General features: G+C 44.5%; 1 protein-coding gene across 13 annotated transcripts in view; it reads right to left on the bottom strand.

The window, feature by feature from the left end:
• Positions 1–25663, bottom strand: part of FHOD3 (formin homology 2 domain containing 3) — a 469161-nt gene that overhangs the window by 242046 nt on the left and 201452 nt on the right. For all 13 annotated transcript variants that reach the window (XM_053902586.1, XM_053902585.1, XM_053902587.1 and 10 more), the window contains exon 5: positions 19692–19797. In XM_053902586.1, coding sequence (XP_053758561.1) covers positions 19692–19797 — 106 coding nt within the window. The remainder of the gene's footprint in view (positions 1–19691; positions 19798–25663) is intronic.

Genomic DNA, 25663 nt, shown 5'->3' with positions numbered 1-25663 from the left:
GCCCACACACACCCCTTCCCTGCACAGATAGCCTAGTGTGCACCGGGGGTAGGGGGAGCCCCTGAGCCTCTACACCTTTGGTGGGTCCAGGCATAGACACTGCAAGTCCCAGTTCCTGTCTCCTACCCCCACATGGCCAAACCTCCCACAGGGGAGGCTGGTGTCTCCCAAAAGGCAGAGACTCTCAAGGTCAGGAGCGATGTTCCTGGAATGCAGCCAATCCTCGCAGCACCTTCTGCCATAGATCCCTACAAGGAACCTCGTCAGACACGTGACTTCCAGTGTGGGCCAAAGGGCTTCCACTCCAAATTACTGAGGCTTTCAGACTGTAGAATGCCTTCGCGTTTTCGCATCTTTAAAACACAAGTGATATGAAAATATTCCAAAAAAAAAAAATTGTCTCTTTAGTTTCTCATTGAAAAGAAAAATCAGAAAGCAAGATGCAATTACTCAAGGAAGGCTCTCTCCCCCTGGAAATATAAAGTGTCTGAAGTAGACCGCTTCCCAATCTTAATCGCTGGTATGTTAGAAAAAGACATGGCCACTGCCTCACTGTATGATGCTAGCAGCCAGCTAAACAAAAAGCAACAGAGAAAATCACATGTCAAAGTCTATCAGTCTGATAGAGGAATTTGAATTTAAACCCATCTGTCCTTGAATGCTGCCACATTTCCAGAACCACAGGAACTTCCCCGTCAAAAGGATATCAAAGCTAAACACCCTCGTGTTCTGCTGTATCTAGGGAACCAACATCCAAAGCCAGCCTGAGTATCACCAACAGCCATATATACTTATAAAACTCCAAGTGAGAAACCTGCCTCCAGACCCCCTCTTTATAGCAAATGATGGGGACGTTTGCTGGGGGTCAGAATCTCACACACCCACACACACAGCCAGACTCGATGCACCGCATTCTGTCCAGCTGACACCAATCCATCAGCAGAGTCCAGAGCATGTGAGAAGCAAGATGAGTGGGGATTTGGCACAACACACCGGTGTGGACACCGGTGTGGGACTAGGGGAGAGGCTGTCAAGTCCAGCTCTCCAAAAGGGCAGAGGCTATGCAATGAAGTCAGCTTCTTCAGCACCCTAGACCTTCAAGGCATAATCTGATACAACAGCCACGTTCCCTTGTTAATACTATCCTAGTCCAGTTAATAGAGGAAGTTGATGGTGTACGGCTGTACACGTGGTACAGGCTTCACGTAAGCACTGAGCAAATGAGATCACCCAACACCCAGACCACCAGGGTGAACCTCCTACACTGCATGAGGCTAAAAGGGAAAAAGCCACAGAGAAACAGCTCAGATACACAGGCTAGAAAGCTTATTGTCTCGAGGGGAAAGGACCAGGACATCCTGCAATTGTCTTCTGGATCTCTCGGCACTGTGCCCTCTATGTAAAGGAAAAAAAAAAAAAAAGAAAAAAGGGAGCCCCCAAAGGAAGACTTTATTCCTGAGAAACACAGGGCTCTCATCAGGAACACAGAGCATTCTGTTCCCAGAAAACCATCCCAAATACCCAGAATGGGGCTCATCATTCCAGATTCCCATTAGTATCTAATACAGCAGCCTAAATGGGCCAAGCCAAGAAAGCCAAGGTTTCCACCTAACTGTCCACATGTGTGGACATGGTTTTGGTTATGACCATGGTCATCTCTTGTGGGTCTTTCCTTCTGTTTTTCTAGCTTTTGATTCTAGGACTTCTCTGCCTTATCCTTGTTGCGCAGATTTGTTCTCCCCCCAACAGTGTCTGGTCAACGGGTTTCCTTTATGAAGGGCCTAGTGAACACCAGGCACTGTACAAGGTGCCTGCTCAGACTGGGACAAGGGTGCAAATTAGAGTGCCTTCTTTTCCATTTTTTTTTTTAACGGTTATGTGTTTTTCAGAGAGAGACAGAGACACGCACTAGAGTGCAAGCAGAAGAGGTGCAGGGAGAGAGGGAGACACAGAATCGGAAGCACACTCCAGGCCCTGAGCTGTCAGCACAGAGCCCCACGTGGGGCTTGAACTCACAAGCTGTGAGATCGTGACCTGAGCCCCAAGTCGGACGCTCAACCGACTGAGCCACTCAGGCACCCTGAAAGAGTTATCTGCTTCTTAAAAAGGACACTGCCCGTGGTGAGGAAGGACAGGGGGGACAAACAGTTACAAATATTCTGTGAGGTAGGAAGGCCACACCCCCAGACAGCTTTAGGAAGGGCTCCCCTGAAGACATCACAGAAGGGTGTCATGGAAAAGGTAAAGAGAAGCCCAGCAGTAAGCCAAGGAGGATGAGGCAGAAGGGTCAGCATGCCCAGAGCAAAGAGGTCAAGTGCCCAGTAGATACAGACACTTCCAAAGAGTCCAGTCTACATACGCCCCTTCACAGAGCCAAAGTGGAGTCCATCTTCCCCACTGGTGGGGTAAATATTTTCTCCCTTCCGCATCCATATGCCTTGAAAACGAACATGTCCTGAAAGGTGTTTGTGTGGCAACTTTCAGGGACCCCACTGCATTCAGGTGACAGAAGCCCGAGATGCCAACAGAGACAGGGGGCTTGCGCACCCCTTGCGGTCAGCTGCATGGGGAAAAACAGCCCCAGGCCGTCTCCCCCTGTGGACAAAGAATGAAGAGGAAAGCACTGGTCAATTGACCCAGGGGGCCCATTAGGTTACAAGACAGGTTGCAATGTGAGCATCTCTCCAGAGCTGGCAGATTCGAGCACACTCAGTGTACGTTCAGAACCTTTTAAATAAATCCCTTTTTATGAGCAATTATATTTATTTCTTAGTGCAGGACTAGTCAGAAAACCTAATTTAGACCAGATGATTCAGAGGATGATACACCTTGCCTTTCAGCTTCAGGGGAAGAACAGCAACCATCTGCTCACGTGTTGGCCAGGCACAGCTCCCCACGGGAACAGGGAGAAGGGCCTTCGGCCGGAGCGTGCTCCCAGGGACTGGAAGAGCAGCCAGTCAGCCATTGCTCCATTCCCAGAGCCACTCCAACCCAGAGGCAGCCTCCACAGAGTATCTGCTTGTCCAAGCAGGTGGGGAAACGACCACGCCACTCAATAGGTCTGGAAGACTCCTACCATCTCAACTTTAGTTTACACAACTGTTAGCATTTCTTGTTCCAAGCACCTTTCACATCAGGACTTGAACTGATACAAAAGGGATTTTGTAATCCACATGGAATTCAGAAACAAAACCAGTAAATTACATATTTATTTCAAGCCTGATAATGCCTAAAAACCTCTGTGCTATGTTTTGCATACATGAGAATAGTTGATTCAAGTACATTTCATGTTTTATGAAATTCTCATGAAACCTGATACAGTAAGCTGATTCTGTAAAAAGAAAAGCTGAATTCTGAAAAGCAAACATCTTGAAAGACTGAGAAGTGAAAAATAGTTTCCTATGTCTTTGAAATGGATCATATAGGACTGAACTATGTACAATTTATCAACCACCTTAGGAAACATAATGCTGATGCAAGCAAAGTTGAGGGGGAAAAAATGATCATTTCAGGATTTTCATCCAAAACCTAACTTAATACAGTGTTTTTTGTATATCCATCCTTACTCGATGGCTCCTATCCTAAGGCCACTGCCAAGTTTCTTGTGGTGAGGGGCCTCAGCTGGAGCCCGCCCTCCCCCAAACTGTAGTTCTCTGCATAGGACACGATGCATGAACACGTGAAGCAGCAAATGGTGAAGATGAGCCAAAACCATCTTTGGAGAGGAACAAGACTTGTCCCAGAGCCCTTGTGCCCCCTTTATCCATGTCAGACTTAACCAGCATGATCACCCCAACATGACCCAAATGATGCTTAAGAGCTTCCCTTGTTCTCCCTGAAGCTCAGCCCAATCTGAAGACCACCATGGTTTCTCATGACAATGGCATACTGGAAAACACTGAATTTTTTTCTGAATCACCTTCTTTAGTTACCTATTTGTGTACAGCAGAGAGCCCTTTACTTGAATGGACATGAGTGTCACCAAAGCTGAGAGACCCAAAGGAACCACCACCAGCTGTGAGCAAAGGGTCTGAGCAGACCATGGGAGAGGCTCACACCCAAGCAGCAGTAGTGGCATAGAGGAGAATTCAGTTTGAATGGATGGCATGTGGTTGCCTAAAGAGCCCACGAAGAAAATCTGAAGTCAATGACCTTATGAAACCTTTCTCTAACACCCCAGCAGAGACCTCTGCCTCTTGAGTATTCACATGGTATCTTGTACCAATTTGAGCATGTCCAGATGGCTTTGCATTGTGATTCTCTGTATGTGACCAAATTTGTTTTCTGTTGCTGTAGAACAAACCACCACAAACTTAGCAGCTTGAAACAACACGTATTATCTCACAATTTCCATAGGGCAGGAATCCAAGCACAGCTTAGCTGGGTCCTCTGCTCAGGGTCTCACAAGGCTGCAATCAAGGTGTCAGCCGGGACTGTGGTCCCATCTGAGGCTTGGGGTCCCCTTCCAAGCTTATGTGGTTGTTGGCAGCATTCATTTCCTTGCAGCTGGAGAACTCATGGCAACTTGCTTCTTCGAGATCAGCAGGAGAGTCTCTGACTTCTAGACTCTCTTTTAGGGATTCACCTGTTTAGGCTCATCCCACCCAGGATAATCTCCCTTTAACTGACTCAAAAGCAACCCATTCGGGACTTTACATCTGCAAAAACCTTTCATCTTTGCCATATAATGAAACAGTCACAGTTCCCTGATATTCCCACATCCGTCAGAATCACAGGGGCCATCTTAGAATTCTGCCTATCATAGTGTGCATGTCACTTCCCTTACTAAATTCTAAGCTTGCTCTCCTTAATACCTTATTCTTGGACTTAGAAGCACAACTTGTAACTGTTTGGTGTGTACTCTTCTCTACTACCCTATACTCAGACCCCAATGTGACTGACTCATAAGGTAATCAAGTCACACTAATAAATGAATGGACCAGTTGACCCATCTTTATTGAGGTCTCCAACGATAGAAAAATTGGGACCATGAACTGACAAAAAGCACTGAAATCTAGAATTTGGGAGAGATCAATCTTAATGCAACCCTCCAATTAAGACCTGAGAAGCTGAAAAAGATAGGAAGGAAACATGGAAAAAGGGATGTAAGACAGCAAAATGCATGTGGTGAGAGAAACTATTCAGACCATTGTTGGTAGTTTGATACCAAGGAAAGTCAGGAAGGCAGCAGAGGCAGCCCAGCCAGTGCGCACTCTTGTTGTGACTACCAACTTACTTCTCCAGCCCTACCTTGCTTTGACCAAGGAGTCTAACCTCATGGTGTCCTGGCCCTCAAGCTCTGGAGAAACAGCAAACCCACCACTGTCTCCTGTGCTCCTGACCTCACCATGTACATATGAAACCCTGGGTAGAAACCAATTCTCAGCTGTGCTAGTCCTCTGAAATTCTATAGATCAACGTGAACATCAGCCCCTTAATGATGGGCAGTTCATCCTCCTTTTCAATGACTTGGCTGGGTTCTGTGTCGGGCAACCAGATGGCCTTCTTTGATGCTGAACCATGACAATATGTACTTCGTGATAGCCTGGGAATATTACAGCAACTAGGACAGAGCACACACAAGAGGGAGAGCCAAGCAGCTCTATTTTCATTCCCCATCTGCTTTTTATTTTTTACCGAGAATCACAGAATCTTAGAACTAGAAGGGATCTTAGAGATCACCCAGCTTCACCCTTCCCCAAACCTTACAACTCTAACAGGTCATCTGGCCTCCACTGGAGCATTCCCAATGCAAAATAGTGTATTCTGTCATTAGAAAATTAATTGGCACACACCTGTCTGAAATCAACCCAACCAAGATTCTGAAAACCCCGAGGATTCCCCAGAATAAACAAATACCATATATAGTATTCCTATTCAATCCCCACCTCTCAGGCTGTTGACAGACATCACTAATCAGTTGTGGCACTCTTTTCTGCTGATGCTGGATGTGGCTTCAGAATCCTCAACAGAATGCTCCAGAAAGTCACCACTGATCAGTTTATGTTGGCAAGAGAAATAAACGAATTTTCCAACTCTGTTCTTGGAGTTTGTCTTCAGTCAAAAACCACTTTCCTATAACTCCTACCCATTGCCCCTAATCTGCCTTTAAAAGCAACAATTTTGTCCCCTCCTCCAAAAACAGCCCCTTACTTATCTAACTACATCTAAAACTTATCCCCCACTTAAGCCCCCACAGGCTCAAGGCCAGCTCTAAGGAAGAGTTACCTAGAAGGGAAAGGAAGGGAGCTCTAATACTTGGCTGATCAGGGCACTCCAGTCATGTTTCTGGGAATTCTGGAGCCAAAAAGGCACTGCGGGCAGAGATGCTGGTGTGCAGCAAGGGGCTGTGGGGGCCATCCTGCCTGCAGGAAATGGCTCCAGAAAGGAGTCAGGCCAAACTAGCATAGGAATGGCTTTGGGGGAATCCAAGTTTAAAGAGCTGGGGAAAGGAGAGGCAAGGCCGAGGAATCAAGAGATAATGTGGTTGAGATCATGAGAATATTGAAAACCAAATCAAATGAAAACCCTCCAAATCACACTTCATCATTTACTATAATACTACTATCTCACCGTTTCACATCTTAGGATCCTGCAGGCCCAATTCTCAATATAAAGTACATGCTGCCGACAATCACTCATAAAACACGAACACCAAGACAGAGTTCCCTTCCACTCATTCATTTGTTTTTTCATCAAATATCTGTTGAGCATCTAACAAGGGATCAAGAAGCAGGCTAAAGCCAGGGCTACAAAAGCTATGACGACACTGTTCCTGCTACCAAGGCACTTCTGTTTCAGAGGCAGGTAAATAATTCCTTGAGATATAAAATGGGTCATACAATGTAAGCCACTTTGCATGTATTTTATTTGCAGAAATCATTTGCTTAAAATCAAGCTATATACCATCTTGACCTACTGACCTAGCAAAATTATCAAAAGGAAAATTCAGTAACTTGGCATTCTTTTCTAAGTACTGAAAACAAATCAACTCATGCTATAGTTCTTCAGGAACAAGAGATCTGTTGGGCTAAAGCTTCAAGATGAGCAGACATGAGCTCTCTCAAACTCTTAGCACAGATCAGCAGCTTCCTTGAGTGTCATGAGCTCTCTTCCCTGGAGACGTTCTATCATTCGTCTATCCTCTCCCCTTCAGGCAATCTTGCTGAACTCCTAAAATGAGCCTGGCATCAAGGATGGAAACTGACAAGCAGGCACCCAAATATCACCCACAGAATTATCCTAAGGTCTCTGGTCCATAGCAAATGCTTAACAAATACAATCAGCGAGGGAAGTGTCAGGGCCAAGCTATGCACAGAGGACCCAAATATCAGGGGCAAAGAAAGGTCTCCTGCAGAATATCGTACACAAGCCCCATCCTGAGTAAGAGCAGGAATCAAGGGATAAAGTGTGAAGCAGGTGAGGAAGGGCCTCGTAGGCAGATTCCCCAGTCAGAGACAATGCTGAAATGGACTGGACAGACACATACCCTGCAGGACCAAGGTGGGTGCTATGCACAGAGGAGAGCAAGGTCTCCATCCTGAGGATGAGAGGACCCTCTGAAGGATCTACACCAAGGACTGAGGAGACCAGATCGGCACTGCAAAGTCAACCCAGGCAACGGGGTACAAAATGGCCTAGAGAGTAAAAGCAAAGAGACCAGTCAGGAGGCTGGTGGCACAGATTGCGAAGGAACAAACGATGGTCTGAAGTCAGAAACTAGAACTGGGAACAAAAATGATGAAAGCACTTGAAAGAGTGAGGGGCAGAGAAGTCCAGATGTGGTGATTGATGATTACAGAGAAGGAGGCAGTGGTCCTGAGCATGATGGAGGACTGCTGTTCACAGACACGATGAATGGGGCCATGGGAGTGCTGACCAAGGAGTAAAGATGGATTAGGTTTGGACATAGTGCACTCGGGACACCCAGGACATGGCTGACTCTGCAGGTCTGGAGACCTTGCACACAAGGCTGGCAGGGGAAGCCACAATGCGAGGAAGAAGAGTAGCATCCTGCTGGGAGGCTGGCTCAATCTACCAAGAGATCCCCAAACTCCAGAAAGCAGGGATCTCTGAACATGGCAACTGACATTTCCCCAGCAAATCCTAGGCAAGAAGATAATTTTAATCCATGTTTGGGGCTGGGTTTAAAATTTGCTCAAGACATTCTGTTCTATTATAAACCTGAATTTGTAGTAGAAGCCCTATAAAGGAGATCACATGTGAGATTGGGTTACAGCCAAGGAAATAAAGATTATGATTCAAGGTACCCCTAGCCTGCAGTTCTTCTGGAAAAGTCTACTGAGCAAGGAGGGAAGGATGGGGTGAGGAGGCACATCTTCAGTATGAATAGAGTGGAAAAATTCCTGATGAACACACAGCAATGAGATTTGGTTGTGGAAAATTCCACACACACGAACGGCCAAGTAACTCTGTTTGTCTTTCTTCTATCTCATCTCAGATAAAAGGAAGAAGATGGAGGTTTCTAGTGGAAATGAAAATTCTGGAGAAATCTCTCTGGCTGAAACTGTGACTGAAAGGACTCTTTAGATCAAAGGACTCAGAGATGTGACAGCAGAAAATTTCAAGTTTCTTTTTTTTGTTTTGTTTCATCTGCAAACTTGCCTGAATTTCTGGAGGGCTATGATTCTATATAAAATGCAAGGTGGTCTGTGAGTTCAAGCCCCGCCATTGGGCTCTGTGTTGATAGCTCAGAGCCTGGAGTATGCTTCAGATTCTCATTCTCTCTCATTCTCTCTCCCAAAAAGCAAATAAACATTAAAAAAAAATTGAAAGTTTAAAAAAATGCAAGGAAATTTTTATTTTTTTTATTTATTTTTTTGGAGAAACAGAGAGAGCATGAGCAGGGGAGAGGGGCAAAGGGAGAGAGAGAGAGAGAGACAGAGACAGAGACAGAGACAGAGACAGAGACAGACAATCTTAAACAGGTTACACAGTCAGCATGAAGCCCAAGGCAGGGCTCAATCCCATGGCCCTGGGATCATGATCTGAGCTGAAATCAGGAGTCAGGTGCTCAACCGACTGAGCCACCCAGGTGCTCCAAGGCAAATTTTAAAGAAGCATCTAGTAAGTCCAGGAATTAATCAAGATTAAACTACGATACAAATATTACATAAAACCATTCAACTCTACCATTTCTTATAAGCAAAAATGGTCCTGTCAGCAATTTCACCTGATTCAGCCTAGATGCTCCATGTTGAAAATAGTGTTTGCCAGGTAGACCTAGCAGTCTACTGCTTTGTAAAGACTGCTTCATGCAAAGCATTCCCGTTACTACATAATGTTTGCTATATTCAACAGTATTAATGACTGATTTTTACTTCAGGAAAATTAACGCTTGAAAGATAAACCTTATTAACCCTAAAGCAAAATTACCAGGAAATAAACATTCTCTAATTACAGGGGAACGGGGAAACACTGGGGTTAGAGGGAAAATCAAAATCATGTTTACAGCTGAAGTGTCCACGTAGAGTTAGAAACTAAAGGCAAGCAGGGGCGCCTGGGTGGCTCAGCTGGTTAAGCAACTGACTTCGGCTCAGGTCACGATCTCGCGGTTCACAAGTTCGAGCCCTGCATTGAGCTCTGTGCTGGTGGCTCAGAGCCCAGAGCCTGCTTCCAATTCTGTGTCTCCCTCTCTCTCTGCCCCTCCCCTGCTCATGCCCTCTCTCCCAAAAATATATAAAACCTGTAAAAAAAATTGAGACAAAGAAACTGCAGGCAAATAGCCTACTGGCTGCCAAATGTGGTGAGGGGCTCAGGCTGCAGCATGTCACCTGCTCTCTCTCTCCCAGTAACTTCCTCTCCCACCTGAGCACGGAGAGGAAAAACAAAGGGCACTTTGTCTCATCGGAGGTCAGGACCCAGCTCTGGTCTCTCACTGCCTCCTCGAGTTTTTCTCCTCCTCCTGACACGTCCATTCCTATGTATGGCCCTGCAGACCAGGGCCGTGCCAAGGCACAGACCACCAGCAATAATGATTCAGTAACGTAACCAGAAAAAATGGCACCACACAAGCAGCCTCCAAGCTATCTTCCTACCAATCTACCCAGATAACCAAAGAGAGGCGCCAGTGGACAAGAGATTCCATCAGCCGTGAGATGAGGGGTAGCCAATCACACACTGTTGGTTCTGAGGCCCATCAACATACATAAGAGATTGCAGTGGGTTCAAGGGGAACACTGGGCCCAGCATCCAATTCCCTATTTTGGAAAACGCAACATTATAGAAGATCATGGAGAAAAGTTGAACAAACCCACAATAACGCATGATCTGGGCAGGCCAAGGAAGAGACGTGAACTGCCCCAGTGTGACCCCATTTTGGGCCTCTGTGCACAAATGGACTGGAAGGGAAGGACAGAACTGCATCTCTCAGCTATTCTCTGACTCAGTTTTTGTTGTTGTTGTTTTAAGAGACAGAGAGAAAGAGAGAGAGAGAGTCAGAGAAAGAGGGAGAGAGAGAATCCCAGACAGACTCTGTGCTGCCAGTGCAGAGCCTGACACTGGACTTGACCCCACAAACTGCAAGATCATGACCTGAACCAAAACTGAGAGTCAGATGCTCAACCAACGGAGCCACCCATGTGCCCCTCGCTGACTCAGTTTTTTTAAAAGGGGTGCAGGCCTGATGCAGGGTAGAGATGGCAGGGGGACAAGAGGGCCACAGATGGGACATTCAGAGTGCTCTGGGGGTGCCACTTCTGCCACCATACACCAATAGCAGCAGCCAGAAGAATTCAGGCTCCCTCCCCAAGCAGGAAGGGCTGTGGTTTTCCCGGCACTGACCAAATTTCTCAGCAGTGTGGCTGGTTCCGCCTGGAGGCCACATCACCAACGGCATGCCAAGTGTGTGAGCAAAAGGATTAGGTTGAGGTCAGACACAGCCAGGGCACAGAGAAGGTTAGATGCCAAAAGCATAGGTTTCAACATGGGGAAAGATAAAACCAACAAAACAAGAAGACCATATCCTCCAGCTTCAAGCGGCCCACCTTTGGCCGTGGGTTGGCGAATGCCCCAAACCACCAGACCAAACCTCCATCAGGCAGGCTACTGGCCTAAGTGCAAAAAGAAAAGATTCAGACATGTAAATACAGAGGAAAAGGAGCTAACTCTCTGTCTTCACCAAGTTATTGCTACAAATAAGGAACCCCGGCCCCAGACACAGAGTGTCCCTGTTTGCAGCAAAAACACACCCAAGGGTGGGGGCATGGTGAGCAAGACCCTTCCCAGGAGACAACACTCCAAAACCCAATTTACGAAACAAGTAAACAAGAAAAAAAAAACCCAAACAACTTTCTCACTCTATCAATGTGGGAAATATCAGGCCCAGTTCAAAAATAAGATGAAACAAGAATGAATATAAAACATCCAAGAGGATGGGGCACCTGGGTGGCTCAGTCGGTTAAGCGTCCGACTTCGGCTCGGGTCATGATCTCACGGCTTGTGAGTTCGAGCCGCGTGTCGGGCTCTGTGCTGACATCTCAGAGCCTGGAGCCTGCTTTGGATTCTGTGTCTCACTCTCTTTCTGCCCCTCCCCTGTTCACGCTCTCTGTCTCAACAAAACATTTTAAAAAATTTAAAAAAAAAACACCCAAGAGGAGTATACACAAAATTCTTTACCAAAGTCAAAGGAAGTAGACATCTCACACAAGAGTCTGATGCACACATACTGGAGTTTTACTCCTGAGGAAGATTTGCCCCGGGGACACAGAAGGGCATGTAAGCAGTAGTTTTGAATTTTCAAGTAAAGATGTCAATTCTTCCCAAATTAATCGACAGATTTAACACAATGACAACCAAAATTACAAACCACTTTTTAAAAAGGAGTATAAAATTCATTGTTAGTAATAAGGGTGCCCTAATCACCAGGAGTAACAAAGATCACAGAGAAGGATCACCCCAGGCCTGGAGTAAATGAACAGAAAGGAACATGGGTGGGAGCATAAATTTCCATATCCTTTCTCAGGACAATGATTCAATCCCAAACAAGGTGCACATGTACGTACCTTCTAACACAACAACTGTATCCTCAAGACTTTCACCCCAGGTAACATACAAGCAACTCCCAGAGGGTTGTAGGCTACTAGGTGTTATCAGTCTGCTGAAGCTGCTGTAACAAATACCACAGACTAGGGGTATAGGCAGCAGAAATTTCTCAGTTTTGGAGGCTGCAAGTCCAAGATCAAGGTGTTGGCATAACTCATTCCTTCTGAGACCTCTCTCCTTAGCTTGTCTGTCTTCTCCCTGGGTGTTCACATCCCCCTCCCTCACAGATCTGTCTTTATCTCTTTCGATAAGGACACCAGTCATACTGGATTGGGGTCCACCCTAATAACCTCGTTTTAAGCATCTCTTTAAAGGCCCCATCTTCAAATACAGTCATATCCAGAGGTCCTGGGGGTAAGACTTCAGCAGACGAATTTGGGGGAAGTACACAATTCAGCCCATAACAGGTGGTTACTACATTGCTATCATTGACTATTATTGATAATAACTGTCAGAGTTACAACTCAATCCTTTATTCAGGTCTTTCTATGAGCCCTGTAACCTTCATAACACTCCTAAAATTAGATATCTCCCTGGAAGCTGCACTTTAAAGAAGTTAAATAATTGCACCGAGGTCTAAGATATGTCACAAAGCCAGCTTCCAAGGTGTGTATTTTCAAACCACTCCCTTCTGGCAGACACAGCTGACAACGTATTTAAAGGACACTTCGTTTTTGCAAAAGGCATGTGGGAAGCAGGCATGTATATATGTGAGTAGAAAATGGTTTCCATCTTTGTTCAGTAGGATTATAGGTGATTTTTATGTTTTTTTCCTTTCTTTGCCATTTGCTTTCCATACTCTTGTGTGTCCACGGACTGCACAATGAAAAGCAATTGTAAAAGGCTATTTCTGCTTTAAGAAAAATCTGTATATCACTCAGTTTTACTCTCTTTTCTTTTCAGACACGTCCATCTTGGATTGTCTCTATTCTGCTGGCCTTGACACTCTGACATTCTCTCTGGGTCATACCTGGATCCCTCCTTTGATGCATGGACAGTGAGGACTTTCTGCCGTTGAGTCCAAGGGACATGATTTAGGACATGAAAGCCTTGCTTTTATCACCTTACAAGTGCAACCAATGCAGCAAGTCTCCAACAGGAATCTTCTGGTCAACATGCTCTTGCCTCAGTCAGCGACTCCACCTACTCTCAGCCTGTTTCCCAAATTCAGAACTTTGGATGGAAATTCAGACTGTAGGATGCCACTACCTGTGTGGTGCCAGGATTTCTCTCCCCAGATATTCACATAATAGCTCGGATGGGGAAGGCAACAGAGGACAGTGCTGATCGCGTATTAAGAAACGCCACGGTGAGGGGCACCTGGCTCAGTCGGTTAAGCATCCGACTTAGGCTCAGGTCATGATCTCGCTGCTCATGGGTTCAAGCCCTGTGTCACGCTCTGTGCTGACAGCTCGGAGCCTGGAGCCTGCTTCAGATTCTGTGTCTCCTTCTCTCTCTCCCCATCCCCCACCCACTCATGCTCTCTCTCCCTCAAAAATAAACATTAAAAAAAAAATGCCAGGATGGGATAGAATAAAAAAAAACGTCGTGTTGGACTTGAGATCCAAGTTCACAAAGCAGCAACGACAGCACAACATATGCCCAGCTAGGACAGAGCTAGACTCTTCTACTTTACATCACTGTAACCCTGGTTTCACAGATTGCGATTTCATTAGGCATGTGATTTCACATGCCTCTGGGGCACAGAGGCAACAAAGCGGAACAACCCAGGGGCAACACACAAAAGAGTGGTGGAAACGGAGATCAAGAGAGCCCATGAGCTCCCTGTAAAGGAAACTGCTTCTTCTAACTCTCGCTAACTATGGCCACGCAGCAATAAAGACCCTGTGTTGGCCTGAGCTTTCAGTTTTACAGAAGAAGCCATATATCCATAATTTTATGTCCAATCCCTCAATTCTTAAACGTTCATAACTGGGCCACCTGGGTGGCTCAGTCTGTTAAGCTACCGACTCTTGGTTTCACTCAGGTCATGATGAGTCCTTCAGTTCGGGCCCCACATCGGGCTCTGTGCTGACAGTGTGGAGCCTGCGTGGCATTCTCTCTCCCTCTCTGTCTGCCCCTCCCCCTGCTTGCATGCTGTCTCAAAATAAATAAACATCAAATAAATAAATAAAAACGTTCATAACTATTGTAAAAAATTTTGAACATACTCTATGAGGCAAATAAAACACCTGCAGGTTCAGTCTGGCCTCATGGGGTGCCAATTTGTGCCAGCCATCATGATTCCCTCCTGGGAATAGTCCCGGTCATATGGACTTAGCATGAGGAGGGACATCTGATGAGAAAGAACTCCATCACTGACAGTAGCTTCAACCCCCAAGGGCTGGTGACAGTCTAGGGGGTGACCCAGATACCTGTGCAACTGTGTCATCCACACCAAAGTCTGGCCACGTGGCTGCCATGATTGATCCCTTAAGTCCTGACCAAACATCCTGATGTACTCATCTCACAAGAGGAAGGTTCCTCCAACACAGGTCAGGTGTGCCCCAGGACAAGCGTAAGGGATTCAAGAGTAAGGCCCGGCCATTCAGGAGTAAACATGGTACCAAGGACCTGAGCTTGGTTCAGGAGGTGAGTAGCTCCCCACTTCTGCTCCCATCCTCCCACTTTGGGGCCAGTTTGGGCCCCTTCCTATGCTCCCAGCCTATAGTCTGAACCAAACCTCTGTCCTCCTCCTTTGTTCTGAAATGCCAAAAACACAGACTTCTAAGTTCTGCCAGGGTGGAAGATTTTGGTTTAAACACCATTTGTTCATTTTGCACCACCACCTAAGATCACAAACCTCTTTGCACTCTGTCTATAATGTGTCTTTTCCAGATGACGCTGGTGCTGACAACCTGCCCCCCCCGCCCCTGGGCAGAAGTCTTGAACCTCATTAAGAGATCCCCTGACATGGAAGGCATTTTCTCCCCAGAGTAGAATACAGTTAAGTGATATTTGGCAGGGCACTGAAATTCTCTGGTTCTGGTTTTCCCAAAGCTACCTGAAATCTGGATGTTGTTGTTTTGGGTTTTTTTTAGGTCAAATGTTCTGATTTTTCAATGTTGACAGGCATGAAAACATTTTTTAAGATGCATTATAGGGACAAACAAAATATCTGCAGTTTTCTCCTAAAATGAAAGGGTTGAGCTATAGGAGTTCTAAGACCTTATCCACCTCTGATAACGACAGTGGTGTTTTTTTGATTAATGGGTACTTTGCTTCAGGTGAAATGATCAAATCAGACTTCTCCATGTAAAACTAGCCCTTAAGAGGCAGCTTCCCTTGAAGTACAGCCAGAAAAGGCAGCTGATCTCACGGATTCTACTCATCTCTTTCTCATCCCCCACCCCCCACCCCGAAGCTGATCCCCTCATACACACATAATCTCTAAATATGTAAGGTGTATGAGATACAACAGGTGAAGTGGCCAGGGCATGCCTGTATCTTGCTGTCATCGTCATGTCCCCAGGGCTTAAAGGGGGCCCCCCATGAAGGCTCAGTATGTGTGCAGAAAGTTCCCAGGAATATACCATTCGAGGTCCTACTTGAATAAGAATAATTGCGAGGTACAAAATTCCACAGGAGACTTATATTAAATACTGGATATCTTGAAAAACTTTAGGTCATTAGCTAGAACCATCCAAGAATAATAAGTCAGATAAATATTATTTCTGCATGTTGTGCATTTAGACTTCTTCCCAGCAGCTGGCTCACATTTTCAGAGAGCACTGGGCTACACCATAACTCAAAACCTATCTTTACTGCTCAGCAGATACATCCTCTACTAAAAGCAACACATTCCTAGGCCTTAAAAAAAAAAAAAAAAAAAAGCTGACAGACAGCTGAGCACAAAAATAAAGATAAATTAATCGAGTTCTAAAAGCAGATGTGGAAAGCACTGGGTTCTCCAAATGCTCGTTTCCTTTGGATCTGGGGGACTCACACATGGTCCCACAGAGCACAGCTCCTGAGGTAACTTCATGAAGGCACACCCTCCCTGACAGGATTTTGACCACCAATCTACTTTTGAGGTTGTAAGACTTTACAGTGATGCAGTTCTGAGGCTCTGGGTAGAGGTCGGTCAGCTCTTCTCCAGCAGCTGAAGTGCACACCCCCAGCCACCTGACATGTTGGGCTCTCACACTGTAGGCCATGATACTTCTACTCTAACAGCTCCAGGGCCCACAGGGGTAAGTTGGCTTACCCCACCCTGACAGCTCCTTCCTAGGGAAACCACAACAAAGGTGCTTGCCCTCTCCCTCTGCCTCATGACTGACCCCCATGCTTCTCCTGAGTGGCCTCCGTGGGGCACTCTGTGTTCTCCCCAGGAAACTGTGAGTTACAAAGCTATAAAACACTTTGCACTTTCTCTCTGGATCTGCATCTGGCCTCGCCATACTTCACCCAAGGTAATAGGGTTGAAATGAGGTTAAACAAAGAGGCAATTCAAAGGTTGTCCTTGATTGCAAATGTCTGGTGTTCTGCCGGCGGCTGATCACCATCTAAAAAAGCCTACAAGAGAAGTTCTTCAAAGTCAGGAAGGGGTGACTCAACATGCGGGCTGAGAAAAATGATAGTTTCCTTATATAAAAACACAAAAGTCACACCCTGAGAAATCTGTCATTTACATCCCTCAGAAGGTACCTTCCTGGCATGGATTCTGGTCAGATACATCAAAATGTGCTGATGTTTGCACACAGCGCCCTGGTCACACCGAGTCTACTGAGACTTAGCTCGAGCGAGGCAGGCAGGGAAAGGCACCTCCATTCCATGGAAAACAGAGTGCCTCGTAAGTAACCTCAGTGGAGGGAGAACTTGTTCATTTTCCAGGGAACATCTGGGGAGCTTCTGGTCTTCAATCAACAAACACAAATGGAGAGGAAAAATCTGAAGGCAAGGCCCTAGTGGTGGCAATGAAAGGGTGGAGCCTCCTGCTATTTTAGGAAGAGAGGTCTGCAGCAAGGGTTTGACCTCGGTGGCATTTTCTACACAGACAAGCAGCACATGGGTGACAGGACTCTCCCCTGGTTGTGTTTGGGTATTCTGATTCTTAAAAATGTGGCAGTTGACTTTGGCACTTTCCCAGTACTACAACTGCAAGTTAATAAACCATTGCCAGTTTAACGAGAAGCATTAAGGTGGAGAGCCTCACTAAAGTATTCTACATCAGTAACATCTTTCCCGACCAGGCAACACAATTCACACAGTTCACCATTTGGGGGCCTTGTACAGCCACTGAGATTACCCTGCCCTCAGTCAGGAGGGAGTGAGGGCTGAACTCTTTCCTCCTAACTTGGTCTGTGTGGCAGGCACTGGTGATCGTCAGGCCCAGAGCCACCCTGCCCTGCCCTGAGAGTCCAGAAAGCCAAGTCATCTGCCAGCCTCCTTTGCAGCTACAGGTGCTCATGTGACCCAGTTCCAACCTGTGGGAGATGTGTACGAGGGGCTTTCGACAAAAATGTGGCCTTCTTGCTAAGGGCTGACCCCACCTACCAGGGCCATCCCCCTCAACCCAGGCTTGGCTGTAGATCAATGTGAAGGTTTACACTGATGGTTTACCCCATAAAAATACATACACACACACACACACACACACACACACACACACACACACACTCCTAGATGAGGGTCATGAGAAATTAAATACATAGATGGTTATAATATTCGTTCTATAGAGGTGGTGTGTGTGTGTGTGTGTGTGTGTGTGTGTGTGTGTGTGTGTATACTTTAAACATAACAAAAAACCCTACTGTGTGGACCCACTATTCAGAATTAGGTAATTTTAGATTTATTTCCTTCCAGGAGGTTCAACTTATGAACATCCATATGTCAGGTAGAAAATAAAGTAGACAAGTTTCCCTTGTCCTTATCTTGGTGCCTTCCCCCCCTTCTAGGTATTGGACCCGTGTGAAACAAAAGCCTAGGATGAGAATCTCTTCAGACACCAAGCTGCACGGACAGGCAACAGTGGGACCAAGTGTGCGGTTCATTTGTCTACACAAATCCCACAAGTTTCCATGTTTTCATTATGGGGAGAGAAATCATCAAATTCATCCTGAAGCCATCTCTACTGACAACTTGTAATGAGGATCAACCACACGCCCGGGAAAAGATTGAAGATGGGTAGAAAGAGGCGACTTCCCAGCCTCCCCAGCACCATGGAGAAGCAGAAGGCTGAGGAACACTCTCTCACACACACACTCGGCATTTATCAAGAAGAACAGAAACCATGACCACTGCCTTGAAAATATGTCCTTAATTTTTTTTTTTCTTAACGAGCCCTAAGTTTTCTTTCTCGCTTTTTGCCTCTATGGCTCCCCAGGGACAGGGTCCAAGAGGGCAGGACTCAGTTCGCTGTGCTGGGTACCAAGACAGGTCAGGAGGTTTCTGCTCAGGGTAAAACACAACAGGAACTGCAGGAGACAGTTTCACTTTGCCTGTCTCATTCAAGCCTGACCATGGATATCTGATACTAAATCATGTTTCATGCACTTGTCCTTCACCCAAGGGAAAAGGAAAAGCAGTATGTCCCCCCTATGTGAACAGGGAGATAAAGCTGTGGGGTTGCAGGTATACGTGAAGAGGAGACGAGATGTTCCCTCCGGGCCCAGGCATGGCCCCTGCTTGACCATGCCCAAGAGAAAGGGACTTGATTGGGTAACTACTCCACATCTTTGAGTCTCAAATCTTCCAGTTGTAAAAATGGAAATAATATTGAACTACATTAAATCTCTCCTTTGACCTATAGTTCAAAACTGTTGATAGCACTCATTTCTTAGAGTCCAACCTAATAATTCCTGCTCTCCCTTGTCACATTTTTATGGGATCAAGTAAAACTATTTATATGAAGGTGGACAAAAATACTATAACCAAAGAGCATTAATTTTATGAACGGGAACAGTAATCAGTGCTTCAAACACCACATGTACCTCACTTAAAAAAAAAAATGAGGGGCACCTGAAAGTCTGACTCTTGATTTTGGCTCAGGTCACGATCTTCTGGTTGGTGGGATAGAGCCCTGAGTCAGGCTCTGGGCTGACTGCACAGAGCCTACTTGAGATTCTCTCTCCCCCCTTTCCCCCCACTCTCTCCCCGTCTCTCTCTCTCTCTCTCTCTCAAAAATTAACATTTTTTTGAAAAATGAAATTATACAGATAGCTTTCCAGAATCATTCCTTAAAATCCAAGTTGTGGGCCCACCCCAAACCTACCGAGTCACAAACATGAAAACCCAGTGAGGAATGTATGCTTCTGACAAGCATTCTCAGTAATAACCCAAGTTATTGATTTCCCAGGAAAGAAATTGGCCTCTTTGGTTTGGGGTGACTTTCTGCTGAAATGCAGGCCCCCGTAGTGTGTTTCTTTCCTCACCAAATAAAAGGGATTGTAGAGAACCTCCTGAGAAGGAGTATTTTCCTTAATAACCAGGAAGAGGTGTGAGGCAAAAATGAGCTCAGTCACCGATTAGTTACCAGGAAGTGATAAAACCTGAAGAAAGTGTCATCTTTTGCTCGGGGGTGTCTTTATCATCTTACTCTGTAATCCAAGTCTTTTTCAAAGCTCTCAGTATCGAAGTTTCTGGAAGCAATGCCAGGGCCCCCTTGCAGCGGGCACATCAGAACTTACCCCTCAGAATGTAGTTCTGATAGTTCTGGTCTGCCTCAGCTCCCACCTTGATCAAACACGTCAGACCTTCAGCCACTACAAATTCATGCACCAAATCCTTGTCATCCTGGGCAGGAAAGGAGAGAGAAAAAAGACTTCAAATACTGTCCCAGTCCATGCTCTGTCCACGCTGTTAAAACTATGTACGAGCCTTTGAAGCCAGACTGACCTCTAAAGAGTGTTCTGCTCTATTCAAATGAGGCATCTTAACTGTTGCCAGAGGAATTTTACAACCAGTCTCCACGTTGTTGTTTGCCAAAGACCAATTATTGCCTTCTGGGCAATCTAATAAAGATAAAGCAAATGAATCCCCTGTCAAGAATATTTATAGTGTTCTGTTTTTCATTCTTCAAAAATCACCAGGCTCTGCTTCCCCACAGGTCCCTCGGGACGGGCCACATGAAGCTTGCTGGGTTTTAGCAACAGGAAACGTTCGATTGCAGCACAGACCATCAAGTGGCGGATTCAAAGCCACTCGTGTGTTCCAAAAGACCGTCCTTAAGGTCAGTGGTTACAAGGGTCTTGCACATGGTATCTAAGTGAGGAAGAAGTTTCTCCTCCTCCCAAGTTGCGTTGCAGGACAAGCCAGGAGGCACATGACCAGCCGTGCATCTGGATCAACCACATCTGTCTGCAAAGGGGCCGCCTCAGGAGGCCGCAGGAAGTCACAGGAGGCAGGACGTGGAAGGAATCTCAGGGACCATCTAATGCAGTGGTTCTCAAAGTCAGGTGTCCAGACTCACCGGCAGCATGAGCATCACCTGGGCACTTGTTACGAATGCAAATACCCCAATTTACTGCATAGAAAATTCTACCATGAGGCTCAGCAATCTGTGCTTAACGCATCCCCCCAGGTGACTCAGAGATGCTCAGATGGTTCTCACCCCTGACTCCTTCACATGAGGATCATCTAGGGAATCTTTAAAAAGAAATAGGAAGCAGGACCTGCCCAGATGAATTGCATCACAATTTGAGGGCAGGGCTCTGGCTGTGAATAACTTCCCCAGGAAATCCTTAAGGGCAATCACTTCGAGGACCATTGATCTAAGCCTACCTTCTCTTTACAGAAGACTCAACACTTGGGCTGAGATCACCTATGTCCAGCCAGCGCCCAAGCCCAATCATTTTCTGCAGTACCAAGTTCTACAGAGCTCTATGAGAGGGATTTTTCCACTACTGTCTCAGGAGATGTCCTCAATTGGACAATGCCTGGTCTCAGAGGCAGCTAGCGTAAGACTGGAACATTCATCTTCAATTATAACAACAGAGCAAAAATTAAAAAAAACCTCAGTGATGTAAATAGTAGGAAGCTTAATGGAATAATGAATGGTTATTATTATAGGAATGGTCAGCAACCATAGTTTATCTCCAAAAAAGAAAAAAATAATTTAGACAAATGGGCATAATTCTCCTGTCCCTATGTGAAATCAGCCCCTCATTTTGACTTTATGGCATTTTCCAATTATATGGATGGAGGACTTGAGCTAAATGTGGGCAGGCCAGGCGAAGGCTCCCTTTGAACCAAGAAAACACTCTCAACGTTCAGAGGGCACTGGTGGGGGTGGGAGATGCTTGTGCCCTGAAGGTAATGAAAGACAGCTGTGTTAACTCAGACTTTAAGATAATCACGGCTTTAGAAGAGAAAATGGGACAATATCATGAGTTTTTGGAAAATTACTTTACACTCGTATGTATAAAGGAAATAAAAATAATTCTCCCTCCATCCATATCCTTTTCCACCAGCATATGTGAAAAGTGAACATTTAGATGAGCTCATGTCTAGTCAGAAGGTTTTTCCAAGCATGTAACAAATGTTTATTACTTGAACTAAAGCTAGATTCATACATGACTTCATGGTGAAAAAGTGAGAACAAGCCCTCGAGAAACCACTCAAGCTAATCACTAATATTAATACAGCCGAGAGTTGGCTGCCGGGCCAAGGTACTCAACAACCAAATCCTCCAACCAGGGAGACAGTGTTTATGAAGATTCAGAACCTTAACTAAAACGTATGGACATATGTAGATAAGGCACTTAAGAAATAGGCATTTGTGGCTAATAAATTGTGGAGAATGTCTTCCAAATTGGCAATGTAGGAGATTTTGAACACATACCCTAAAATATTTAGGCATTAATAAATGATATTTAAAACACTGGTTTCCAACTAGAATGAAATCAGAACATTAACACCAACTGATCAGGGATTGTCCCTGCATTTCAGAATTTTCTACACTAGCCATACTTCAACCTGTGATCTTTTGTTTTTCTTTTTAATGCCCATCTGTCAAGGAAAACTATTCAGCTCAATGCAAAAGACCAATGGCTTGGTATTTTACACCCTTATACTCTTAAGTTCCAGAAAGAAGCCCTGCATGTAGAAAACACAAGATGACTGAAATGCAGACTATGGGTATGGGAGAAGGTGATCCAAGCCCCAGACAGTTTACGCCTGTGTATCCATTCAATACCCAATGATGCCTGCCTGGTTTAGAGCTATTGACTACATGATACCAGCAAACGCTGCTCAAAACTATCCGTGTGATGAATAAATGGCAGAAATAACATCCCTGAGAATTCAGAGTTAACACCACAGAACTCAGTGAAGGAATGTGCAACAAGACCTCAACCACGTTCATTTTGTTTTTGAATTTTTTTTCTCCAAGGAAAACTTTAAACATATACAGAAGAAGACAGAACAGTTGAGTGACCCTCAGGTGCCAGTCAACTCCTACCAGTCCTGTTTCCCTTACCACCCCATATTAATTTGTCTGTCTGCTGCTGCCCTATTAATTTAAAGGGAATCCCAGACATCACATCACTTAATCCATAAATACTCCAATAAGCATCTCCAAAATACAGAAACTCTTTTTAAAGTTATGTACTCACAATAAAAAACTGATGCTTTAATATTACTAAATGTCCAGTCTGTGACCAAAACTCCAATTGTTTCATAAATACTGTTCCGTTTTTTACATTTTGTACCAGGATCCAAACAAGATCCACATGTGACATTCAGTTGATAAGTTTTAAAGGTCTTTTTAATTCATCTTTTTTGTTTTCCTTGAAATGTAGGTGTTAAGGAAAGTAGGTCATCTGTCCTGTAGAGTAGCCTACAGTCTGGACTTTATTCATTACACCACTGTGGGGAAGATTAGCATGTGCCTCTATCCTACATCATTTTTAAACTGGTACTGCACAGGAGGACATGAGGAGATCCAGAGTTGAATTTGTTGGCTTTAGCACACCACCGATGGGAGTGCGAATTCCCATGAGGAACGACACACAATCTGGCCTTATCTCTTTTCCACCATGTCAGTGCAGGCATTGATGTTCAATACCCAGATCAATTTACATAGGGCTACAAAACTGTGATATTTTAATTCTATTATTCCTCCCCATTAGCTAGAAGATTATGGTAAACAAAACTTCCGTTCAACTACCATTCCATTACCCTAAAGTTTACATAGAGAAGGGTACAATACCTAGGTATTTTATTATGTTTAGTGCAATTGTAAACCTCCTGGAAGAAAACATAGGTGGTAATTCCTTTGACAGCAGTCCTAGCAACATTTTTCTAGACATCTCCTAAGGCAAGGGAAGCACAAAAGCAAAATTAAACCACTGTGGTTATACCAAAATAAAAAGTCTTTGCACAGTGAAGGAAGCCACCAACAGAGCAAAAATGCAACCTATTAACTGGCAGAAGTTATTTATAAATGATATATCTGATAAGGGGTTAATACCCAAAATATATATAGAACCTATACAACACCAACACACACACACACACACACACACACACACACACACACACACACACAATTTGATTTAGAAACGGGCAGATGACCTATAGATACTTTTCTAAAGGAGACATACAGATGGCCAACAGACACATGAAAAGATGCTCATCACGCATCATCAGGGAAATGCAAATTAAAACTATAATGAGGTATTACCTCATACCTGTCAGAATGGCTAAAATCAAAAACAGAAATGACAGGGGTTGGTGAGGATGTAGAGGAAAAATGGAATCCTCGTGCACTGTTAGTTGGTACAGCCACTGTGGAAAAGAGTACGGAGGTTCCTCAAAAAATTAAAAATAGAGTTACTATATGATCCAGTAATGCCACTACATGGTATTCATCCAAAGAAAATGAAAATACTAATGCAAAAAGATATATATACTCCTATGCTTATGGTAGCATTATTTACCATAGCCAATATATGGAAGCAACACAAGTGTCCACGGACAGATGAATGAATAAAGAAGATGTGGTATATCTACCTATATATAGACATATACATCTATATATACACATACATATATACATACAGTGGAATATTACTCAGCCACAAAAAAGAATGAGATCTTGCCATTTGCAGCAACACAGATGGATCTAGAGGCTATAATTTTAAGTGAAATGACTTGAATTTAAGAAACAAAACAGATCCAGAGTAAAAAGTATAGACTCAAATACAGAGAGCTGGTGGTTGCCAGAGGAAATGTAGGTGGGGGGATGTATGAAACAGGGAAAGGGAATCAAGAACAGTATAGATGAGCATATAAAATTGTTGAATCATTATTTTATACACCGGAAACTAATATAACACTGCATATTAATTATACTTGAATTAAAAAAATTTTAAAGGCAAAGGGTAAGATAAATGTGAGATTCTTAAACTTTACCCTTTTTCAAAATAATCAGCTGATTCACTAGCATCTTCCTAAGGTGACCTATTCATCATTATTTTTTATTATCATTATGAACTCATCAATGCCAACTTTCTCGATGTCTTTCAATCCATTGTATTTATCATCCTTATTGATGTTGCTATTTTCCAACCACCCAGAAGACCCTTCAACATGCTCCTGAGTTCTTTGTTCTTTTGGCAAGAATCCTAGCAGGACCTGATACCGTCCTTGCTTTAAGGGTTTTTTTGTTTGTTTTTGTTTTTTTTACGCATTTCCTACTCCAGACTTCGAATCAGCTATTTCTCCAAGGATCTATTGTTCCTTTCAGTATCTCAACATCACAACCTTGGGGCTAGTGGTGCTTTAAGTAATAGGCTGACCATTGTTCCTAGTGCTTTTTAGTAAACTTTGAGCTGGAAATATGCTTAGTTGCTTGTTAGTTAGACAATAAACACCATGGGTTCATGCTGATACTTTCAATTAAATTCAGGAATACAGAGTTCTTAACCTCTTTTACCTTTCTATCTCCTTTTTCCTCACACTTCAAGAATCTTAATGCTTAACAACTCTAAGAATGACCAAATTAGAACACATACACCAGTCTTAGAACAGCAACACAACACCAGCAGCAGCAATGGGACTATTGCAAACAGTTGACTGGGTGTGTGGTTCCTTTCGTTCTTAGAATATATCTACTCAAAGCACACAAATCACAATGTTTTAAAGTCACTTGGAATAACTAACTCCTCTCTCTTCAGTTTCTGCCACCAACTGGATACTCAATGAGATGAACACAGGTTTTGAAAGAAGTCAAAGCTGAACAGAAACATCAGGCAGGCTGAGGGACTAAATAAATTAGGACGAGGAATGGCATGAGCCTGGCCTTCTGGTGGTACAGTGAGGGTCCAGCCCAACTGCAGCTGGGGATCTGAGTTAAAGAAAAGGATGTCATCAAAGGTAAATAAGTTTCATTTTGTTTGGCTAAGGAACAAGGAGATACAGATGGAACTTTGGGACAATTAGTATAGTGTTTACTAAATTAGAAACCAGAAAGACTAACGACATACACATCTGCTAGAAGGCTATCCAATTCACCCATTGCTTACACAGCCCCAGATACTGTGCTTGGCCCCAAAGACACAGGGATGAAATCCAGGGAGCTTGCAGACAGCTAGACTCAGACAAGTACCGTAAGTTCTATACTACAAGTAAGCTCAGAGAACTTCAAAGGTATTTGGAG

This window comes from Panthera pardus, unplaced genomic scaffold (assembly GCF_024362965.1).
Source record: "Panthera pardus isolate Hobbes unplaced genomic scaffold, ASM2436296v1 HiC_scaffold_15, whole genome shotgun sequence".
NCBI classification, from domain to species: domain Eukaryota; kingdom Metazoa; phylum Chordata; class Mammalia; order Carnivora; family Felidae; genus Panthera; species Panthera pardus.
Note: the sequence above shows the minus strand (reverse complement) of the source record. Positions and strands in the feature narration are given on the sequence as shown.